The 17,576-nt window shown below is 36.2% G+C and overlaps 1 protein-coding gene across 2 annotated transcripts in view; it reads left to right on the top strand.

The window, feature by feature from the left end:
* ABCC9 (ATP binding cassette subfamily C member 9) overlaps positions 1–17,576 on the top strand; it is a 143,917-nt gene that overhangs the window by 96,588 nt on the left and 29,753 nt on the right. For both annotated transcript variants that reach the window (XR_007154077.1, XM_047867417.1), the window contains exons 29-32: positions 68–137; positions 2,390–2,547; positions 6,142–6,234; positions 10,810–10,912. Coding sequence is in view for 1 of the 2 variants with exons in the window: in XM_047867417.1 (XP_047723373.1) it covers positions 68–137; positions 2,390–2,547; positions 6,142–6,234; positions 10,810–10,912 (424 nt within the window). In the remaining variant the exon portion in view is untranslated. The remainder of the gene's footprint in view (positions 1–67; positions 138–2,389; positions 2,548–6,141; positions 6,235–10,809; positions 10,913–17,576) is intronic.

Raw genomic sequence — 17,576 nt, 5'->3', positions numbered from 1 at the left:
AGCTTAGTATTATTATACATCCCAATGTATGTGTATTATACATTCCAGTGTGTTCTTTATTGCCTAGATTCTTTGATACCACCCCCCTGGGACTGATTCTCAATCGCTTCTCAGCTGATACAAATATCATCGATCAGGTAAGTGCCTGAGTTACTTCCAAGTTCAAAAATAATTTTTTCAGTATAAGCAAAGTAACATTTAAGATAAACCATGTTTCTTGTTAGCCATAGAGAACATCTAAAACTTAAATGAAAGCCTATATATATCTATATCAATATTATATGCATAAATGATTTCTAGAATCAAAACTTAAAGGAAACCTTAATTCAAAATAATTTATGTGGGAAGAGGATACTTAGGGGATCAGAATGAAATAAAGAAAAATAGCAAAGAATAAACTAACATATAATTTTTTATTAAAAAAGGAATAATTTTGTCAGTGTTGTATCTCCATTCATAGTAAAGTTCTTAAGAGTTTAATATTGATGCAGAGTGTCTTCCATAAGCAAAGGATAGAATGCCAAGGCGTCCTAGAGGTCCTTTATTTCAATTAGATGGGCTCTTGCATGAGGCAATGGTGTGATATTTTAGAAAATATTACAGAGATACCCAGTTTAGTTTTAGATCCTTATGCCTTTAGAATTTGGTCCTGAAATTAAAGTCCTCAATGTCTAAAACTGGATCACTCCAAGAAGAGACCTCTTAGGTTAACTGGACAAAAGAATCCATCAAATCTAGCACTTGTCTTTTCTGATTTTTCAGAGTTGCTTTAGGAATAACTAAATTATCCTCAATTTAGAAAAAGAATGCTTGATGCATGCAGCTGACTATAAGTATGTTGAAAATGTTTCATGTTTCGTTGGTGTCAGTCACAATGCATCTAAAACTCTTCATAAGGAATGAATATGGGGAAAGAAGAGATAAAACAGTCCTTATTTGGACATGATTGCCACTTGGAGAGTCCAAGACAATGAGTACAATGAAAACCCAATTTGAAAGTTCAGAAGAGTGTCTACATAAGGTGTATAATAAAATTCAGTAATTTTCTCTACACTAAGTGAAAAATTAAGTGAAAAATAAATTCTATTCATACTAATGACAAAAACAAAATTAGAAACCTTAAATGAAGAAAAGAGATCCAACAATCCCAGAAATCCTAAAAATCCTATATAGAGAAAGAGAATTTCCATTTCAGATACCCAGAAAACAGTATAAAAATAAAATACTCTAGTGATCACAGAAAACAAGTAGATCAAAAGAACAAAATGGAGAACTCAGAAATACCAGCATATGGAGAGATTTAACATAGGATAAGTGTGGTATCTGGAATCAGTAAGAAAGGATTTTTTTTTTCAATAAAGGATGTTGGGACAATTAGCTATCCATAAAATACAAAGCAAAGACATGTGGAATAAAGATAGTCATATAAAAACATAATGCTTTAAATAAAATGTGGGAGAGTAGTTTTAGAGTTTTGGGGTACAAAAGGGCTTTTTAATTTTTTTTTTCAACGTTTATTTATTTTTGGGACAGAGAGAGACAGAGCATGAACGCAGGAGGGGCAGAGAGAGAGGGAGACACAGAATCGGAAGCAGGCTCCAGGCTCTGAGCCATCAGCCCAGAGCCTGACGCGGGGCTCGAACTCACGGACCGCGAGATCGTGACCTGGCTGAAGTCGGACGCTTAACCGACTGCGCCACCCAGGCGCCCCCAAAAGGGCTTTTTAAGTAAGACACAAAACTCTGAATAAGGAAAAAGGCCAACAGAAATGACTATATAAAATTTTAAATTTCTATTGAGCTAAAAGCATCAAAGACAAATTTAAAATATAATAGATTAAGTGGGAGAAAAGCTGGTAACATATATAAAGCAAGAGGAAAACATCCATAATCTATAAAGAGTATCTAAAAATCAAAAGGAAGGTAAATAATCCAATCAAAAACATGCAAAGGATATGAACAAGCAGTTACAGAAAATTAATGTAAATGTCTTACTGGAGAGAAATAGCTGTTTTTTTAAAAGTATCAGCCATTCTAAAGAAAGAGATTTGTATATGGTTATGTGGGAAGATTTATAATCTATCTTGTCCAGTAAAATAAAACAAGAACACATGGACAAATAAGATTTATAGTATAGTGCCATTTACATGAAATTCCCAAGATAAATAGACTGATACACTGACTGATGATAAGTAGATAGGTAGATAAATGGATACTAAACTATGGGAAGTTAGTGAAGTTGGAGTGAAGACTTGCTTACAATGAAAAGATTCATATACTACTTTTGTAACTAGTTACATAACATTAATATAAAATGAATATTTTATTGCATTGTAACCAAAATTTTCTTTGAGCTTAAATATTTTCCTTTCAAACTACCTTCTTAATAGCACATCCCTCCAACTTTGGAATCTCTAACTCGCTCAACACTGCTCTGCCTGTCTGCCATTGGCATGATTTCTTATGCTACCCCTGTGTTCCTGGTTGCTCTTGTGCCTCTTGGGGTCGCCTTTTATTTTATCCAGAAATACTTTCGAGTGGCCTCCAAGTAAGTAAAACAAAGTTCTGTTCATTTTCAAAAACCTATATATTTGATTTACTGTGATCCAGATTTGCTGTAGTGTTTTTCAAGATTAGGTATGGAATTTGGAAATGCAACCTATTTTTAACATGATGAAACCTATATTATGCTTCATTTGGAGATCTATTACAATTGTTTCTATAATTGGTTGTGTAAACCTTCCATAGCTCTGGATATATATTAACATGTGGATTTGACCTGTTGAGTTTTGAATCCACAAACTACGCCAAATTTTTCATTATATGGTCCTTTTGCTTAACATAGCATTGACAGAAAACCTGTAAGATCAAGGGTAAGTGACTTAATATTGTTCTATTCCACAAGTGGGAAAAAAGGGATAAAATATTGTAAAATGCTAAAATGCATTCTGTAAAAAACTAGAAGAATTTAAAAAGGTTAAAGTGATAAGTCAGAGTGATGACCAGAAAAGTAGATAACCCTGAGTGTCTGATAGAAGGGCTGTAACTTTAAGAGATTGGAACTTTTCAAACTGGATCATTTAACACGTACTTGAGTACCCAGCTGAATATAAATAAAAGTAGCCATGAATCTTAAATTCTTCTATTAATGTAAGATTTATCACTTGCTGAGATGCATCATAGTTAAATGAAATGTAGTACCAGTTGTTTTAAAATTTCCAGTTTAGTTTTGAAGTCTTGCTATAAATAGTAAATTTTATATCATTGCAATAATCACTTTATTTCAACAAACACTTATCAAGCATTTTTGTGTTGAAAAATAATTGTGTAAGCCATGTGGCAGATGAAGAGAGCCACCTGACAAGAACCTGTTCTTGAGAAACTTAAAATCTGGAGAAAATGAAGCATATATATATATATATATATATATATATATATATAGTAATCCTTGTATGTGGATTAAGTGCTGGAATAAGAAGGTAGATATTGAGTTTATTCAGTAAAATGAAAATATTTAATAAGACTTGAGTGCAAGGATGATGATGAAAATTTGGGGAAGGTAACAAGAAAGCCAAGATTATAGTTGGCTCTCAATATATCATATAACATTTTTTAATTTAAAAAATATAGTTATTTCTCCCTAGGGGTTATGAGTTAGGGTTCTTCAAATGTTATAGATCTGTATTAAGTATTTTTTCATTACCAGCCTCATCCTATTTTCCTGTAGCAAATTTAGACCGAAAGGGAGAAGTTAGTCATCAGTTCACTCTTTCATTTCTTACAGTACTATTGCGGATGCTGCTTCCTAGAGGGGCAAAAAGTTTAGTTACTGCATTTCTGCTATTTCCAAATCTGTCCTTATCTTCTCACTATTAAATTAAATACTACAGTCATGTCTTACTTCAGTCACATATTCATTTGGCCTTATTATTGCCCCTTCACAATACAAATTGAGTGCAAAGGCCAGGCAAATATTCCTAGTCATTTATAAATTGGAATTGTGAATTCTGTTTAAGAAGGAATAATCTGTTATTAGCATTGCTAGTAAGTGACCAAAATATAGAGGAGATGATCACTTTTAAAGAATTAACACTAATAATGGATTATGAACCATTCTTATTTGAAATTCTTTGAAAGTGAGTAAATATGGCCACATGACATTCAATTTCACAGACAAAAAAAAAAATCCCTTCTAGATGTTGAGGCTCCACCAGACTCACTCATGTTGAAAAGCAGCTTAACAGACTGCTTTCTAAACACCAGAAGGAATTAAAGTGGGAGACAGGAAATGTCATGGAATTTAGAATATCTGAAATCAAAGATCTAATGTGTGGTTAGCTCTGTAAGGAAGTGTTTCTTACAAGAATACAAGGTCAAGTTATATTGTCACTTGTTTGGTTTCACAAAATGTAGTCCTATAAACAAAGATTTCTCCTTCCTAATTTTTTCCCTTCACAACAAACCTCAAATGTAGTGACCACCTGTTGTTGTGTCAAATTTACAAATAGCCACTTAGTTTTATGTTTAAAAAGTAGCAAATGACTCACATTCCTTCATATTCATTTTCCTCCTTCCCTCTTTCTTTTTCTTCCCTCCTCTGCATTTTCTAAAGTGAATAAATCCATTGTAGAAACTCGAAATAAATTTGCATTTGTTTGGAACGATACAGGCTGCCCAGTATGGCCCAAGTTAATTGTTGAAGATTAAAGTAACAGTATAATTCAGTTGACTCCGGAAGGTGACAGTTGATGCCACAACTCTAAATCCTCAATCCCCCAAACCTAAAAACAAACAAAAAACGAGTAGAAAAAAAGACTGAAAGAAAAAAGGATGTTTTGAAACATATAGTATAACTCTTAGCCTATTTTTGAGAAATGCTAGCTTACATGGTTTAAGGAAATGTTTTCATGAGTAGTGTGCATCTTTATGAAAGGGATGATCAGGCGTTTGTCTACCAAACATACATTGGATATTATATAGGTCCTTGGAGAACCTATGAATAAAAGTTCCATGAAGGCAGAGATTCAAACTCATTGTGGCCAAAGGCAAACTCATTGTCTTTTTCCTCAAATTGCTTTGTTCCGTGTCCCTCACCCTGACAAATAACACTGTCATCTGTCAAGTCTGCTAAGCCATATTTGACTCTTTTCTTTTACTCACCCTGCTACAACTCGCTGATTGTTATAGTTTAGAAGCCTACTTCTGGAAGACTATCTCACAATCCTCCCCCTATTTTAAACCCCACTAGTATCACAGTAATTCAGAACTTTTAAAAATCTCTGAGATAGACTCTCCAAACTCACTTTTCTCTTTCATCCATTATAGCCTCCCAAGTTATGTTGCTTAAGCACAGCCTGATGATTTCTAGTCTTCAGTGACTTTGTCCAGTCCACCCAAGATCTTCTACTGTCTAGTCCCACCTCTCCTTTATACAAACTTTCTCCTCCTTAGCACTCACAAAGGACTTGACCCCAGCCAGACTGAACTTGCTAGGTTCTTTAGTCTCCTGTGTTTGCTCTTGTTCCTATTAGCTGGAATGTACTTCTTCTTGACTGGTTGAAACCCTCCTCAAAGCTTGATGAGATTTGGCCTAAATTCTACCTCCTCAAAAAAAAATATTACCCATCTTCTAGGTATGAAATAATCATCCATTCCTCTGTGTCCCCACAGCACTTTTAGTTGTTTTATCAAGCAAATGTTTGTTTGTTTGTTTTGTTTGTTTTTTGAGAGAGAGAGAGAGAGAACACATGGATGTGCAGGCAAGGAAGGGCAAAGGAAGAGGGAGAGAGAGAATCTTAAGCAGGCTCCGTGCCCAGCATGGAACTCAGTGCTGGTCTCCATCTCACAACCCTGAGATTGACCAAAGCCGAAATCAAGAGTCGGATGCTTAACCGACTAAGCCACCCAGGTGCCCCACAAGTAGTTTTTTTTTTTTAACAACACATATATTTGGCCTGGACAAAAATTCATTATGTACCCATATTTCTCTTCTTCTTTAGATTATAAGCTGTTAAAGTTTTTGTTAACTGGGTTCTAGAAGAAATAAGTTGCAACGACAAATAAAAACCTACCTGAGGATGAATACAGTAGTCTCTGAGCGTGAATGCATAAGAAGTTAATTTTGCACTTCTCTCTGCTCTAGGGACCTCCAGGAACTTGATGACAGTACCCAGCTCCCTCTGCTTTGCCACTTCTCAGAAACAGCTGAAGGACTCACCACCATTCGGGCATTTAGGCGAGTAAACATGTTTTCATTTTGCGGATTAAGCCATTACATCATCAACAAATATTTATCTACAAATAACTGATAACTGCTACCATTTTTTGGATGCCCACTGTGTGCATGGCAATGTTCTAAACTACAAGAATGAAAAATATGGCAATAAATATTCAGAGTTAATTACCTAAAATTTTAACAAAAATAAAGAAAGAATGAAACACCATATTGAGAAGACACTAGCTGTATAATGTAGACCATGCTTTGCAAACCCTAGCCCCGGTTTACTCATCTGTGAAATGGAGAAATCAACTGTGCTTCTTAGGCCCTTGGGCTAATTGAAAAATGCATGTAAAGTATTAACCACAGTGATTAGTGAAGAAGCACCCAATAAACAAGTTAAAATGAATGTATTATTGATAATAATAAAAGAAATATTAAATCAAGGTTATTTCAGGATTTAATCCATTTTCTTTAATGTTGGTAAATAGTGATAATCCAAGCTTTTGATCAAGAGTGTTTGCTTAACACTTAAAAAATTATCTGCCCTATTTACCCTGTTTAAGTAAACTCACTAAAGAAGGTGGTACCACTGAATATTTCATTTAATCTTGGAAATTGACATATTAAAGTATTATGTCTTCTCGCAACCCTAAATGCAAATATGTAATTATTTCAATTAGAGATTTTTCTAACCTAAGACATATTTATATTATTTTACATATATAAACTTGAATTAAAATGAATATAGAGGGGCACCTGGGTGGCTCAGTTGGTTAAGTGTCTGACTTTGGCTCAGGTTGTGATCTCATGGTTCGTGAGTTTGAGTCCCACATCAGGCTCTGTGCTGATGGTGTGGAACCTACTTGGGATTCTCTACCTCTCTCTCTGCCCCTCCCTTCGCTCACACACACACACACTCTCTCTCTCTCTCTCTCTCTCTCTCTTTCTCAAAATAAATAAATAAACTTAAAAAAAAGTAGAATATAGAGATACAGAGATATAACCATCCACAACGTGTATCACAGAATTTCTACATAAAATCTACATAGACTTCATCATGAAACATTCACATTTTCTGCAGTGGTGTGTTTTCCCATCAGAGTGCCTCTTATTGGAGATGGCAAAATTATTTATTGACATTGTAGCCAGCAGTGACCACTGGTACTCATAAGTGCATCATATTAAAGATTACATTTTTCACCAAATAAGTCCTTTCAAGTTAATTTGTTTGAGTATTGAATATATGCTAGGTACTACTCTTGATGTGGATATTTAAAGATGAAAAAGACATGGCCTTCCACTTCCATCCCAGATAAAAACCACAAAGAAAACAAGATAGCATGGCAAGTGAGGGGCAAGAAGTTACTGGATTCAGGCAAGCTGGTCAATGGGACAACAGAATACTGATGGGTTCGACATATAATAGCCCCTGCTCTGTTTTCTCTCTGAACAAGTTGAGGTTATTTTCTGAAAGAGAGGACTAGAATCAGGTAAATTGTCATGAAGGAAATGACAGTTCAAAATGAGAGAAACTTGACCAAGAGTCAAGGTTTAGGCTTTTCATTTACGTTTGTCACTAGACACAAGGACAGAATTTAGCATGACTATTCCTAATTTTACATGAGGAGAAGTCTAGGTAGTTGTAAAAAGAACCAAATATTACGTGTTAAACCTTCACGCTTGAATTATGATTGAAAGAAACAAAAGACAACTTTTGGGTAGAAGTATCTGCATCATAATCATCCAGATTTACATCTTCCAGGGTTCCTTTCTAAAGTAAATATTAAATACCACAAGTATCAGCATTTTTAAGCCAAGGGAGTTTCAAAATGTGGGGCTAGTCCTGCTGCCATGAATAAAATTCTAGAGTCTTTACATTTGGTGCTTGTGGTCAAGAATCAAACATGTTCTTTTCCCTCCATTTCTTCCTTCCTTTCAGGCTCCCTGGATCCCCAGAGTCTTCAGCTCTTTTGGAAAGTTATTATTTACTGATTAGGCTGCTTTTCCTCCCCTGCATTCAGGGATCATGGTGTACTCACACACAGCAGTGTACTCCCTCAAGTAGTTTACCACGAAAGCATCACAGTTAAATTAGACTGAGATTTCAGGGACCTTTCCTTTTTTTTTTTTTTTGTCCAACAGAATAAAGGTCTAAGAATGTTCAGAAGATGAGCTGGATGTGGATGAAAAGATACAGACTGAGTGTGTCAAAGTTTCCATTAGGAAAACAGAAGGTTTCTTGCCAAATAGAAACACACAGAAAGAATGTTCACTGCATTTCCACCCCTCCCCTCTCGCTGCTGCTTCAGACCATTGCCAATTCCATTTACAAACTCTTTAAGAGTGTATCTGAAACAATATCCCAAAACTAAATGAGGAGTAAGAAGAGTCCCAGACAAAGCACTTTGTCAGAATAAAGTGTTTGATGTTTATCTCAAATGTAGCCCAGTGGCTTTGGTCCAATGGGCCCCACCTCCAATCTCTCCACTACCACTGTCCTCTACGGAGAGAACCCTGTCTTGAGCCCCAGAACATGAGTTTTCTCATTTCTGTTCCTTTGCTCATGTTGTTCCTACTGCTTCCAGTGCTTTGTCCTCCCTTGTTCACCTGAAGATTTCAGCTCATCCTTTAAAACTTCACTCAGACCATCCCCACAGTGCTCTTTGAAACTTTGCTTAATCCTCCTTCTCCCCCCGTTCCTCACCTCATTCCCTGCCATCCCAACCCTCTGGTCAATACAAATCACCCCCTTCCTTAATGTTCAAGTAGCATTTTGTGCACGGAGTCATTATGACTAGATTCTGTGCTGTGCCATCCTTGTTTGTTAATACCATGTTTACCGCCTTCAATAAAGAATGGGCTCCTCGAGGGAGACGTTATGTCTCATTCATGTAGGTATTCTAATGTCTCATTTAGAGTTGGTGCTTCCTAAGTGCTTCTGAATGAGTGGATGAAAATCGACATAACACTGCAAACAGAAAGATTGGCTCTTACATGGATAGATCTCTTTACAATTCATATCCACTATCTCAGTAAATCCTATAATCCTGTGAGCCATTCTACCTTTTCATTATTCACTCTATTCATCTCTAAAAGGGTCATCACAGGACAAGGTAGCCATGTTTCTCTGACTGCTCAGTCCCCTTCAAATGTGTTGCTGTTCAGGGCAGGTCCCCCTGTACATGGCATTTAGATCAAGGCTGCAAACTCATAACTCAAAGTGAGGTAATTATTTGGCTCTGATTGCCAAATCCTTTGATTACTGTAGATCAGATGTTGCTGTTTGACTCAGTTATCTGATTTATCTGGTTTGGCATATTGGAATGATCAGATCAATTGGACAGATATCAAGTATCTGCTTTATATTGGCCTGTATAGATGGCTTCATGGGCCAAGGGAACACCCCATCCAGGACTTTTTCATTCTTTGATATAGTGATGGTTTAATATAAAGTTTTGCAAATTGATTTGCAGATTTGGGGAAACTTTGGGCAATCTGTTATCAAACAGGAATCATTGCTGGGCTGTCAAATGAAATTTGGCTATTCCTCATAAATGCAACATGTAGTCAAGCAGTCCATATAAGAACAGAGGGTGAATAGACCACATTTTGATATGGCATTTCCTCCAACCTTCAAACCAGTTATTTTGATTATATTATCCAGCTTTCCATTGTTTTGGTTATTTAGGGAAAAATAATTGAAAATGAAAAGAGACTATTTCTGTTATTTAGATTTATCACCATGTAGCATGAGTTCTGTGAGAGAGTAGCTCACATGTTGAAATGGATAAGATTTTTCTTAGAAGTTTCATTTATAACATGGATTACACAGAATTTGGTCTGATGGCATTGGTTGCCAAGAATGAACTTAATTTGGTCAGGAATCAATATCTAAACTGTATATGTCATAAAACCCTGTAGGTACCATAGACTAAGAGTTCCTTCCATGCAATGACCATCCTTACAAATATTTTAGAATCTTGAGCGTAAGATACCACATCTAGCAAGAACATTTGCCACCTCCAAGGACCCCCATCCTCCACTTCTTGCCACCCAGTTTCCCTCTTTGGTTCCCAGAAACACCGGGCAGCAGTAGATATTTAAAAGTATATATTTTCCTGTTACACATGCATAGTTTCCTGTCTTTCCTGGTCCTCATCCAGCACCTCCCACCCAACTCTGTGTCATTGGGAAAAGTAAAATATGCAATAAAAAGTAGGCATACTGCATTTCTGTACAACTTACTCTGGTTTTTGTAAGGCCCTTGCAACATAGGCCATGCCTTGTCTTTGTGGCTACAAAATTATGTGGAAATTTATGAAATGATCTTTAATAGGAATTTGTCATCCAAAAGCTTCTTTTTCATAGCGGAGGTCTGAGAAAGGAGGAAACACCGAACCACACCCTCTCCAGCAAGCATACAGCAAAGGAGTAGCAGCTGGCCTTTATTTTGAAGTCAGAGTCCATTTACTAGTCATTCCATCCCATCAGTTTGTCACTGTCGAGTAAATAGTGTAGTAGTAAGTGTGACTGTTTCTTATTATTTCTCCTGTTGTGTGGCTAGCATGATAATAATTTTGTTTTCTACAGGCACGAAACCAGATTTAAGCAACGTATGCTGGAACTGACGGACACAAACAACATTGCCTACTTATTTCTCTCAGCAGCCAACAGATGGCTAGAGGTCAGAACGGTACGTTCATTTCATGATTTCGAAATGGAAACCAAACAAAAAAAGGGGGCTGATGCAAAGAGGGAGACAGTTGTAAAAATTAGTCTTGCACTGAGATTCAGCACTAACTTCACTTTTCCAGACATTAAAATAGCTCAGGTTTGTTTATGTTACAGATGAAATTTGTCATAATGTTTTAGCTAATGGCAAGACAAATAGCCCAAAAAGCAAAAATTCATTTTGTGTTCTTTAGTCTCTAGATTACATAAGTTAATGGAATGGCAAATGTTTGTATAACTTCAGTTGTTTTTTTTTTTCAAAAAAGCAAATTTGACAAGTGAACAGATGTACTCATTTTCCTTCATTGAGCAGGACAAGAGATGGTGACTTTCTATGTTTTAAGCCAGTGGAGGATCACGTTAGCACAAAACATAAAAAACTGCAATTAATCATCTGTTGCCTTCTTCTTTCCTTTATGAAGTAGGAGAACAGGCACATGCTTTGGCATCATGCAGACTTGAATCTAGCAAGTTAATTAATTTATTTGAGTCCTGTTTCCCATCTGTAAAATAGAAACAAGAATATGGGGGTGTTGCGATGAAAAATAATAATATAAGTCCTCTAGTTCACTGATTAGCAAATGCACTCGACAAATGACTTTTGAATGAATGGATGAATAAATAAATGAGTGGAAACAGCACCTACCCTGGTAAGTGGTTCATAAGCCAACCGGCTGGAGTATGAACCAGGAGACGAATGAGATACAAATTCCAGAAAGGAAGGAAATGTAGTTTGCAGACTAGTCTGCATAATCAGCACTATAAATAAGCTATTTTTGTGGTAATGATGAGTTGTCTGTAAACTTTTTAAAAAATAATTACCTGTCCATTTGTCAAAAGGAAAAGTAAGTTTATCTGTACTATTGTAAGGACATCGAGTCTACTAATTAAACATCCCTACTGTATGCAGGCTTTCAAAACTCAACAGACCAGAGAGGGCAGATAGTGAAAGGAATTTGATGAGGTTAAAATGAAGGAGGCTAGGTTATAATCTTGAGTTGTTGATAGACGGATACAAATTGATATAGATTCTTAGAGCCCCCTGTGAGCTTTAGTTGTCATGATTTTCCGCTGGTTTAGAGATTCTTTTCCACTATATTAGTAATAATGTAGAAATTATTCAGTGACATAAGACAATTATATTTTACAAATTTTAGATTGGTTGTTGTTAAGAAATTCCTTCCAGGTAGCTCTGGGGCAGGACAAAATGTCTCCTGAACTACCTATATATAGATAGCATGAAAGCAGATGAAGTATTGCTTAGGATTTATAACCAGACTAAGACCTTATTTCTAGATCCTATCCAGACCCTAATTCCTCGTTTTAAGCTTCTATTTGTTTGTTTAAATTTGTTTTCTCTAAGGAAGAAAAAAACCCAATCATATCTGAATAACAGCATTAATCATGAAATAGCTTAATGAAAGAATGTCCCCAAACCACAAGGGAAAATATCAGTAGTTACCTTTGTTATCTGATTTTTCTTAACTTGGAGATCAAGCATGTTTTTTAAGGGGCAAGTGTGTTTGCTTTGGACTTGAGGTGAATGTGTGACCAGACTCCTGTTTCTGCTCTTTCACACTTCCTACTGTCAGGTTAATGGACAAGTGTTTAACAAGAATCTTCAAGCAAACCGTATGTTCTACTCTCATAGCCAGAAGACAAGATATTAGAGCCTTCAGACTGCCAAAAAAGGGGAAGTCAGGAAAAATTAGAGAGGAAGAGTGGCCAGATTCAGAATGGCTTAGTTCAGTTTGACTCATGGCCCGTTACTTTAACCCCCAAGTGAAAAGGCAGCAGACCAACCTGAATGTAAAAGAATTCTAGTTCCAACTGTAGAAACTGAAAGAAAATACTGGTATTTGAAACAGGAAGGGCAGACTTTGCTATCTATTTTGTTCCTTTATAATACATTTGTTAGTATGTCTTGTCTTTGTTTTCTGTGTATTATAATCCTTCCAACATTTGCTGTCTAATCTCATTACCAGAGCTCTCCCTTAAAAACCAATACAAAAATAAATCAGGAATCTTTGGCTTCTATTTCTTATGGATAAAAGTAAATTTTGTAAGGAACTTGTTGATTCATTGCAAACTTCCAGGCATATCTGCAGACAGAAATCAAGTATATGTATATGATTTTGTATATGATTTTGTATATGATTTGTCTCTTTTGCCTAATTGTGTGTGTCAATAAGTTTATATAGGTGTATATAGGTTTGTATAGGTGTGCACGCACACACACACACACACACACCCCTCTAGATAGCCCTCAGTGATCCAACTTAAAACTAGTCAGATTCACTCTCTTTCTGTTTTTTTTTTTCTGAGTACATTGGGAGTGTTCGTTAGAACCAGGCTGTTATTTAGAGTATGTAAATATCAGAATATTTATTTGAATATAAATGCTGTAATCCAAGAACATGTGCTACAGTAGGAGTATTGAATAAATTAACTAGATAACTCCTATTAGGAAATAACCTTTCTCCTAATTGTATACATATAAAGAACTCATTACTGCTGTCCTCCTGTGGACATGTCCGCATCACCGGAGACACAATTTCAGCTTGAAATAAATGGACCTTTTGTCAGAAACATGAATGTTGAGATATAGGACCTTGGAGACTAGGGTGTGAACTGTTCTCTGACCCCAACAGCTGTGGACATAGTCTTGTAAGTCATTAAAAAAATAAGTAATGAAAACTTCTATTTGTTGCAGTGAATCTGCATTGATCTTACTTAACCCACAGTATTGACATAACTCCTCCTTTCTCTATTCTTTGCCATATTACTCAGCAAATTAAGAAAAATATTTGCTTATAGCAAATATTCTTGGAGTTCTCAGAGCAGAAACACAACTAAAGTGGTACAAGGAAGGTTGGGGCATTGGGCATGAATCAGAAGAAGCAAGTGTTTGCTCTCCTGTGTGAGGGGAGATCCTGATGCAGATCTAGGGATTTCACCAACTCTAATTCACTCATCACCTTAATGAAGAGAAAGGGGAGAAAATTTATTGTGGTTTTCTGTGGCTATTTTTTGCCTCCCTTTCTCTTCATTCTCAATTTGAGCTTTCAAAAGCAATGTCACTGGATTCCCTGGACAGAAAATCTCAAGAAGAAAGGAAGGGAAACCAGAGAAAAACACCTTTTGTGGGATTCGGGAAGATCCATGAGCCCCATCCAATTTTTTTTTCATTCTCTAATTTATTTTAAATATATGGCTCTCATTTCTTTCCCTCATCAACTTAAGTGAGAGTTAAGACAATCACAAGTTATTCCCCTTCTCTGAGTGAACAGCTTTCCCTATGGAAGAGGTAGCCCTGGCCACTGTATTCATTTCATACTCCTTCTGAATTAGCAAAAAAAGATAAAGGTCACCATACACTCACATCGAAAAAGGACAAGAGTCTAAAAGAGCAAACTAATTGGCTGGAGGAAAACTAGCAAGACTGTGACCACCCAGGTTGCTTTGGCAGAGAGGGGAGCATTTTTCCTGTGGGTGCCAAGTGGAGGGGGCCACAATCACGTGCAGAGTGTCACTACAGCCTAACCTTTGAATGTTGCTTACGTTCTCTGGTTCGACATGGCGTTTTCTCTTCAGCCCTCTGCACTAAACACTTCCAGTTCTTTGGCACCAGTGTTTCCATTTGCGAAAATTGTGTAACTCTATCTAAAGGCTGTCTTTCCAAGGCTTTGTCTTGCTGTGTGGTGAAAGGATAAAAGAAAATTCACATCAGGAAGCCAAAAAGAAAGTCTTTAGAATCAACAGACTGAAGTGAAAATAGTATTCAGGGTGAGCTTGCACGAGAGCCTGTTTTATGAAGCAACACAGAGCTTTTTTGTGTGTTCATAACTCCACAACAGACAGGTGTGCACTGATCTTATACTTTGGAGGCCCTGATATATTCCTCCAGATACTCAGTGGTGCCATAGACCAGTACTTCTGAGGGCTACAAAAGGAAAGAGATTGAATCTCTATTAACTATTTGCAAGTCTGTTTTATAGAATTATAGTTTTCACTATAGAAAAGATAGATAGATGCCATTGAATCACTGGAAATCCAAGAAGAGGCCTCTCTTTTAGCTTTGAAAATCAAAGGCTTCTCTTCTGGAGGGAAGTGTTGAATTCACAAACTCGATGGAAGTTATAATTTATCACTAGACAGATAAAAGGTCCTCTGGTGGGGACCTCTTTGAGAACTGGCAGTTCACATAAGCAGTAGCTTCTATTTCCTGAACTGAATTTGTCATTCCATTGTATCGTTTTGACCACAGGTGCTTTTATTCAGTGAATTGATTGATTAGTATGTGTAAGGACTTAGCAGTAGAATAAATGCTGGCTAGTGACCACTAAGTGCTAAGTATTTGATCTCCTGTGTGAGTTATTCAGACCAGCTGCTTCTCCTTTCTTAATTAATTGCCTTGAAGCCATTTTGTTGTTCACATATTTGCAAAGAAAGGAAAGAAGGTATAACTGTACAATCACTTTGTAATTCATTACATTGCTTAAGTTTAATGGTAAAGAAACAAAAAGTAGGGAGCTAGCATAAACTCTTACATTATCCACCAATTTCACACACCTATACTCTTGTCCTACTTGAAGGGAAGTTAATAGAATTTAGTATTTTTGCTATGAGTTCTCATGATAAACATTGTGCACAAAAGAGCTTCCTTTCTTATGCAGATCAAGGTAAAATTCTGATCAAATGCCTCCAAAAAATTCCAAATTCATTACAAAAAAATTTCTTTGAGCAGTGGAAATAATCTAGGAGTGAACTGAAAATATCTAGTTTGGTCTAACCAGAAGACAACATGGATAGTACTTTCTAAAAAAAAAAAAAGATAAAGAATATTTTTATAATAAATAAAATAACTTTGATATAGCTTTTTTTTTTAATTTTTTTTTCAACGTTTTTTATTTATTTTTGGGACAGAGAGAGACAGAGCATGAACGGGGGAGGGGCAGAGAGAGAGGGAGACACAGAATCGGAAACAGGCTCCAGGCTCTGAGCCATCAGCCCAGAGCCTGACGCGGGGCTCGAACTCACGGACCGCGAGATCGTGACCTGGCTGAAGTCGGACGCTTAACCGACTGCACCACCCAGGCGCCTCAGATATAGCTTTGATATAGGTACAGACATCCTGGCTTTTAAGCCCTCATATCTATTCGAATTTAGTGGACTGTAGATTTTGAAAATGGGTTCATCCACTGAAAATGTGCTATAAATGTACTTTAAGAAGCTATGCCTTATCACTGAGATGTCAAAAACATTATCTCTTAAAACCAAAAAACCAAAAACATTATCTCTTATAAGTAAATTTTGGCATATTTTATTTACTGTGATAATAATTAAAATAATAGTGTCTAATTATCATAATGGAAACCTTACAAGCAGTTTTAAAAACATTAGCCATATGAAAGAGAGCCAGAAAATATATATTAACTCAAACTTATTGATCAGCCTTTTCCTTTCCCTCCTTCATCTGTTTTTACTTCTCTTGCTGGCTTTATTGCCAGGGTAAACTATTACCAGAATTACCATTTTAATGTAATAGAAAATAATTTAAATAATCATCTAATTGCATTTACCATTTAGTTCTATAACAAGTGAATCTAAGCCCCAATATAAAATATAACAATTCCATAGTAATTTTAATGGAAGGGGAGAGGGGTGAGAGAAAGAGAAAAAGGGACAGAAGGAGACAGAGAGATTGAGTACATAATGTTTTGCATTTCCTTTATAATGTTTATATTAGGGCTACTGTCTAATTTCCATTGTTGAGACTCAGTGATTATTTTGTTGTTATATTTTTAAAAGAATGTATGCAATTTTGAAAAAGAAAAGCAAAGCTGGAGGCATCACAATTCTGGATAAAGCTGTAGTGATCAAGACAGTATGGTACTGGTATAAAAACAGACACACAGATCAATGGAACAGAATAGAAAACCCAGAAATGGACCCACAACTATATGGTCAACTCATCTTTGACAAAGCAAGAAAAAATATCCAATGGAAAAAGTCTCTTCCACAAAGGTATTGGAAAAACTGGACAGCAACATGCAGAAGAATGAAACTGGACCACTTTCTTACATCACACACAAGAATATATTCAAAATGGATGAAACACCTAAATATAAGACAGGAAACTATCAAAATCCTTGAGAACAGAGGCAGCAACCTCTTTGACATCAGCCATAGCAACTTCTTACTAGATATGTCTGGGATGCAAGGGAAACAAAAGCAAACATGAATTTGCCTCATTAAGATAAAAGGCTTCTGCACAGCAGAAAGATAAAGGGTTAGTATCCAAAATCTATAAAGAACTTATCGAACTCAACACCTAAAAACCAAATAATCCAGTTAAGGCATGGGCAGAAGACATGAATAGACACTTTTCCAAAGAAGACATCCAGATGGCTAAAGACACATGAAAAGATGCTCAGTTTCATTCATCATCAGGGAAATACAAATCAAAACCACAACGAGATACCATCTCATACCTTCAGAATGGCTAAAATTAACAACACAAGAAACAACAGATGTTGGCGAAGATGTGGAGAAAAGGGAGCCCCCTTACACTGCTGGTGGCAATACAAACTGGTGCAACCATCCTGGGAAACAATATGGAGGTT

Source organism: Prionailurus viverrinus, chromosome B4 (assembly GCF_022837055.1).
Source record: "Prionailurus viverrinus isolate Anna chromosome B4, UM_Priviv_1.0, whole genome shotgun sequence".
Classification (NCBI taxonomy): domain Eukaryota; kingdom Metazoa; phylum Chordata; class Mammalia; order Carnivora; family Felidae; genus Prionailurus; species Prionailurus viverrinus.
The sequence above is the reverse complement of the archived record's forward strand: the minus strand, read 5'-3'. Positions and strand labels throughout refer to the sequence as shown.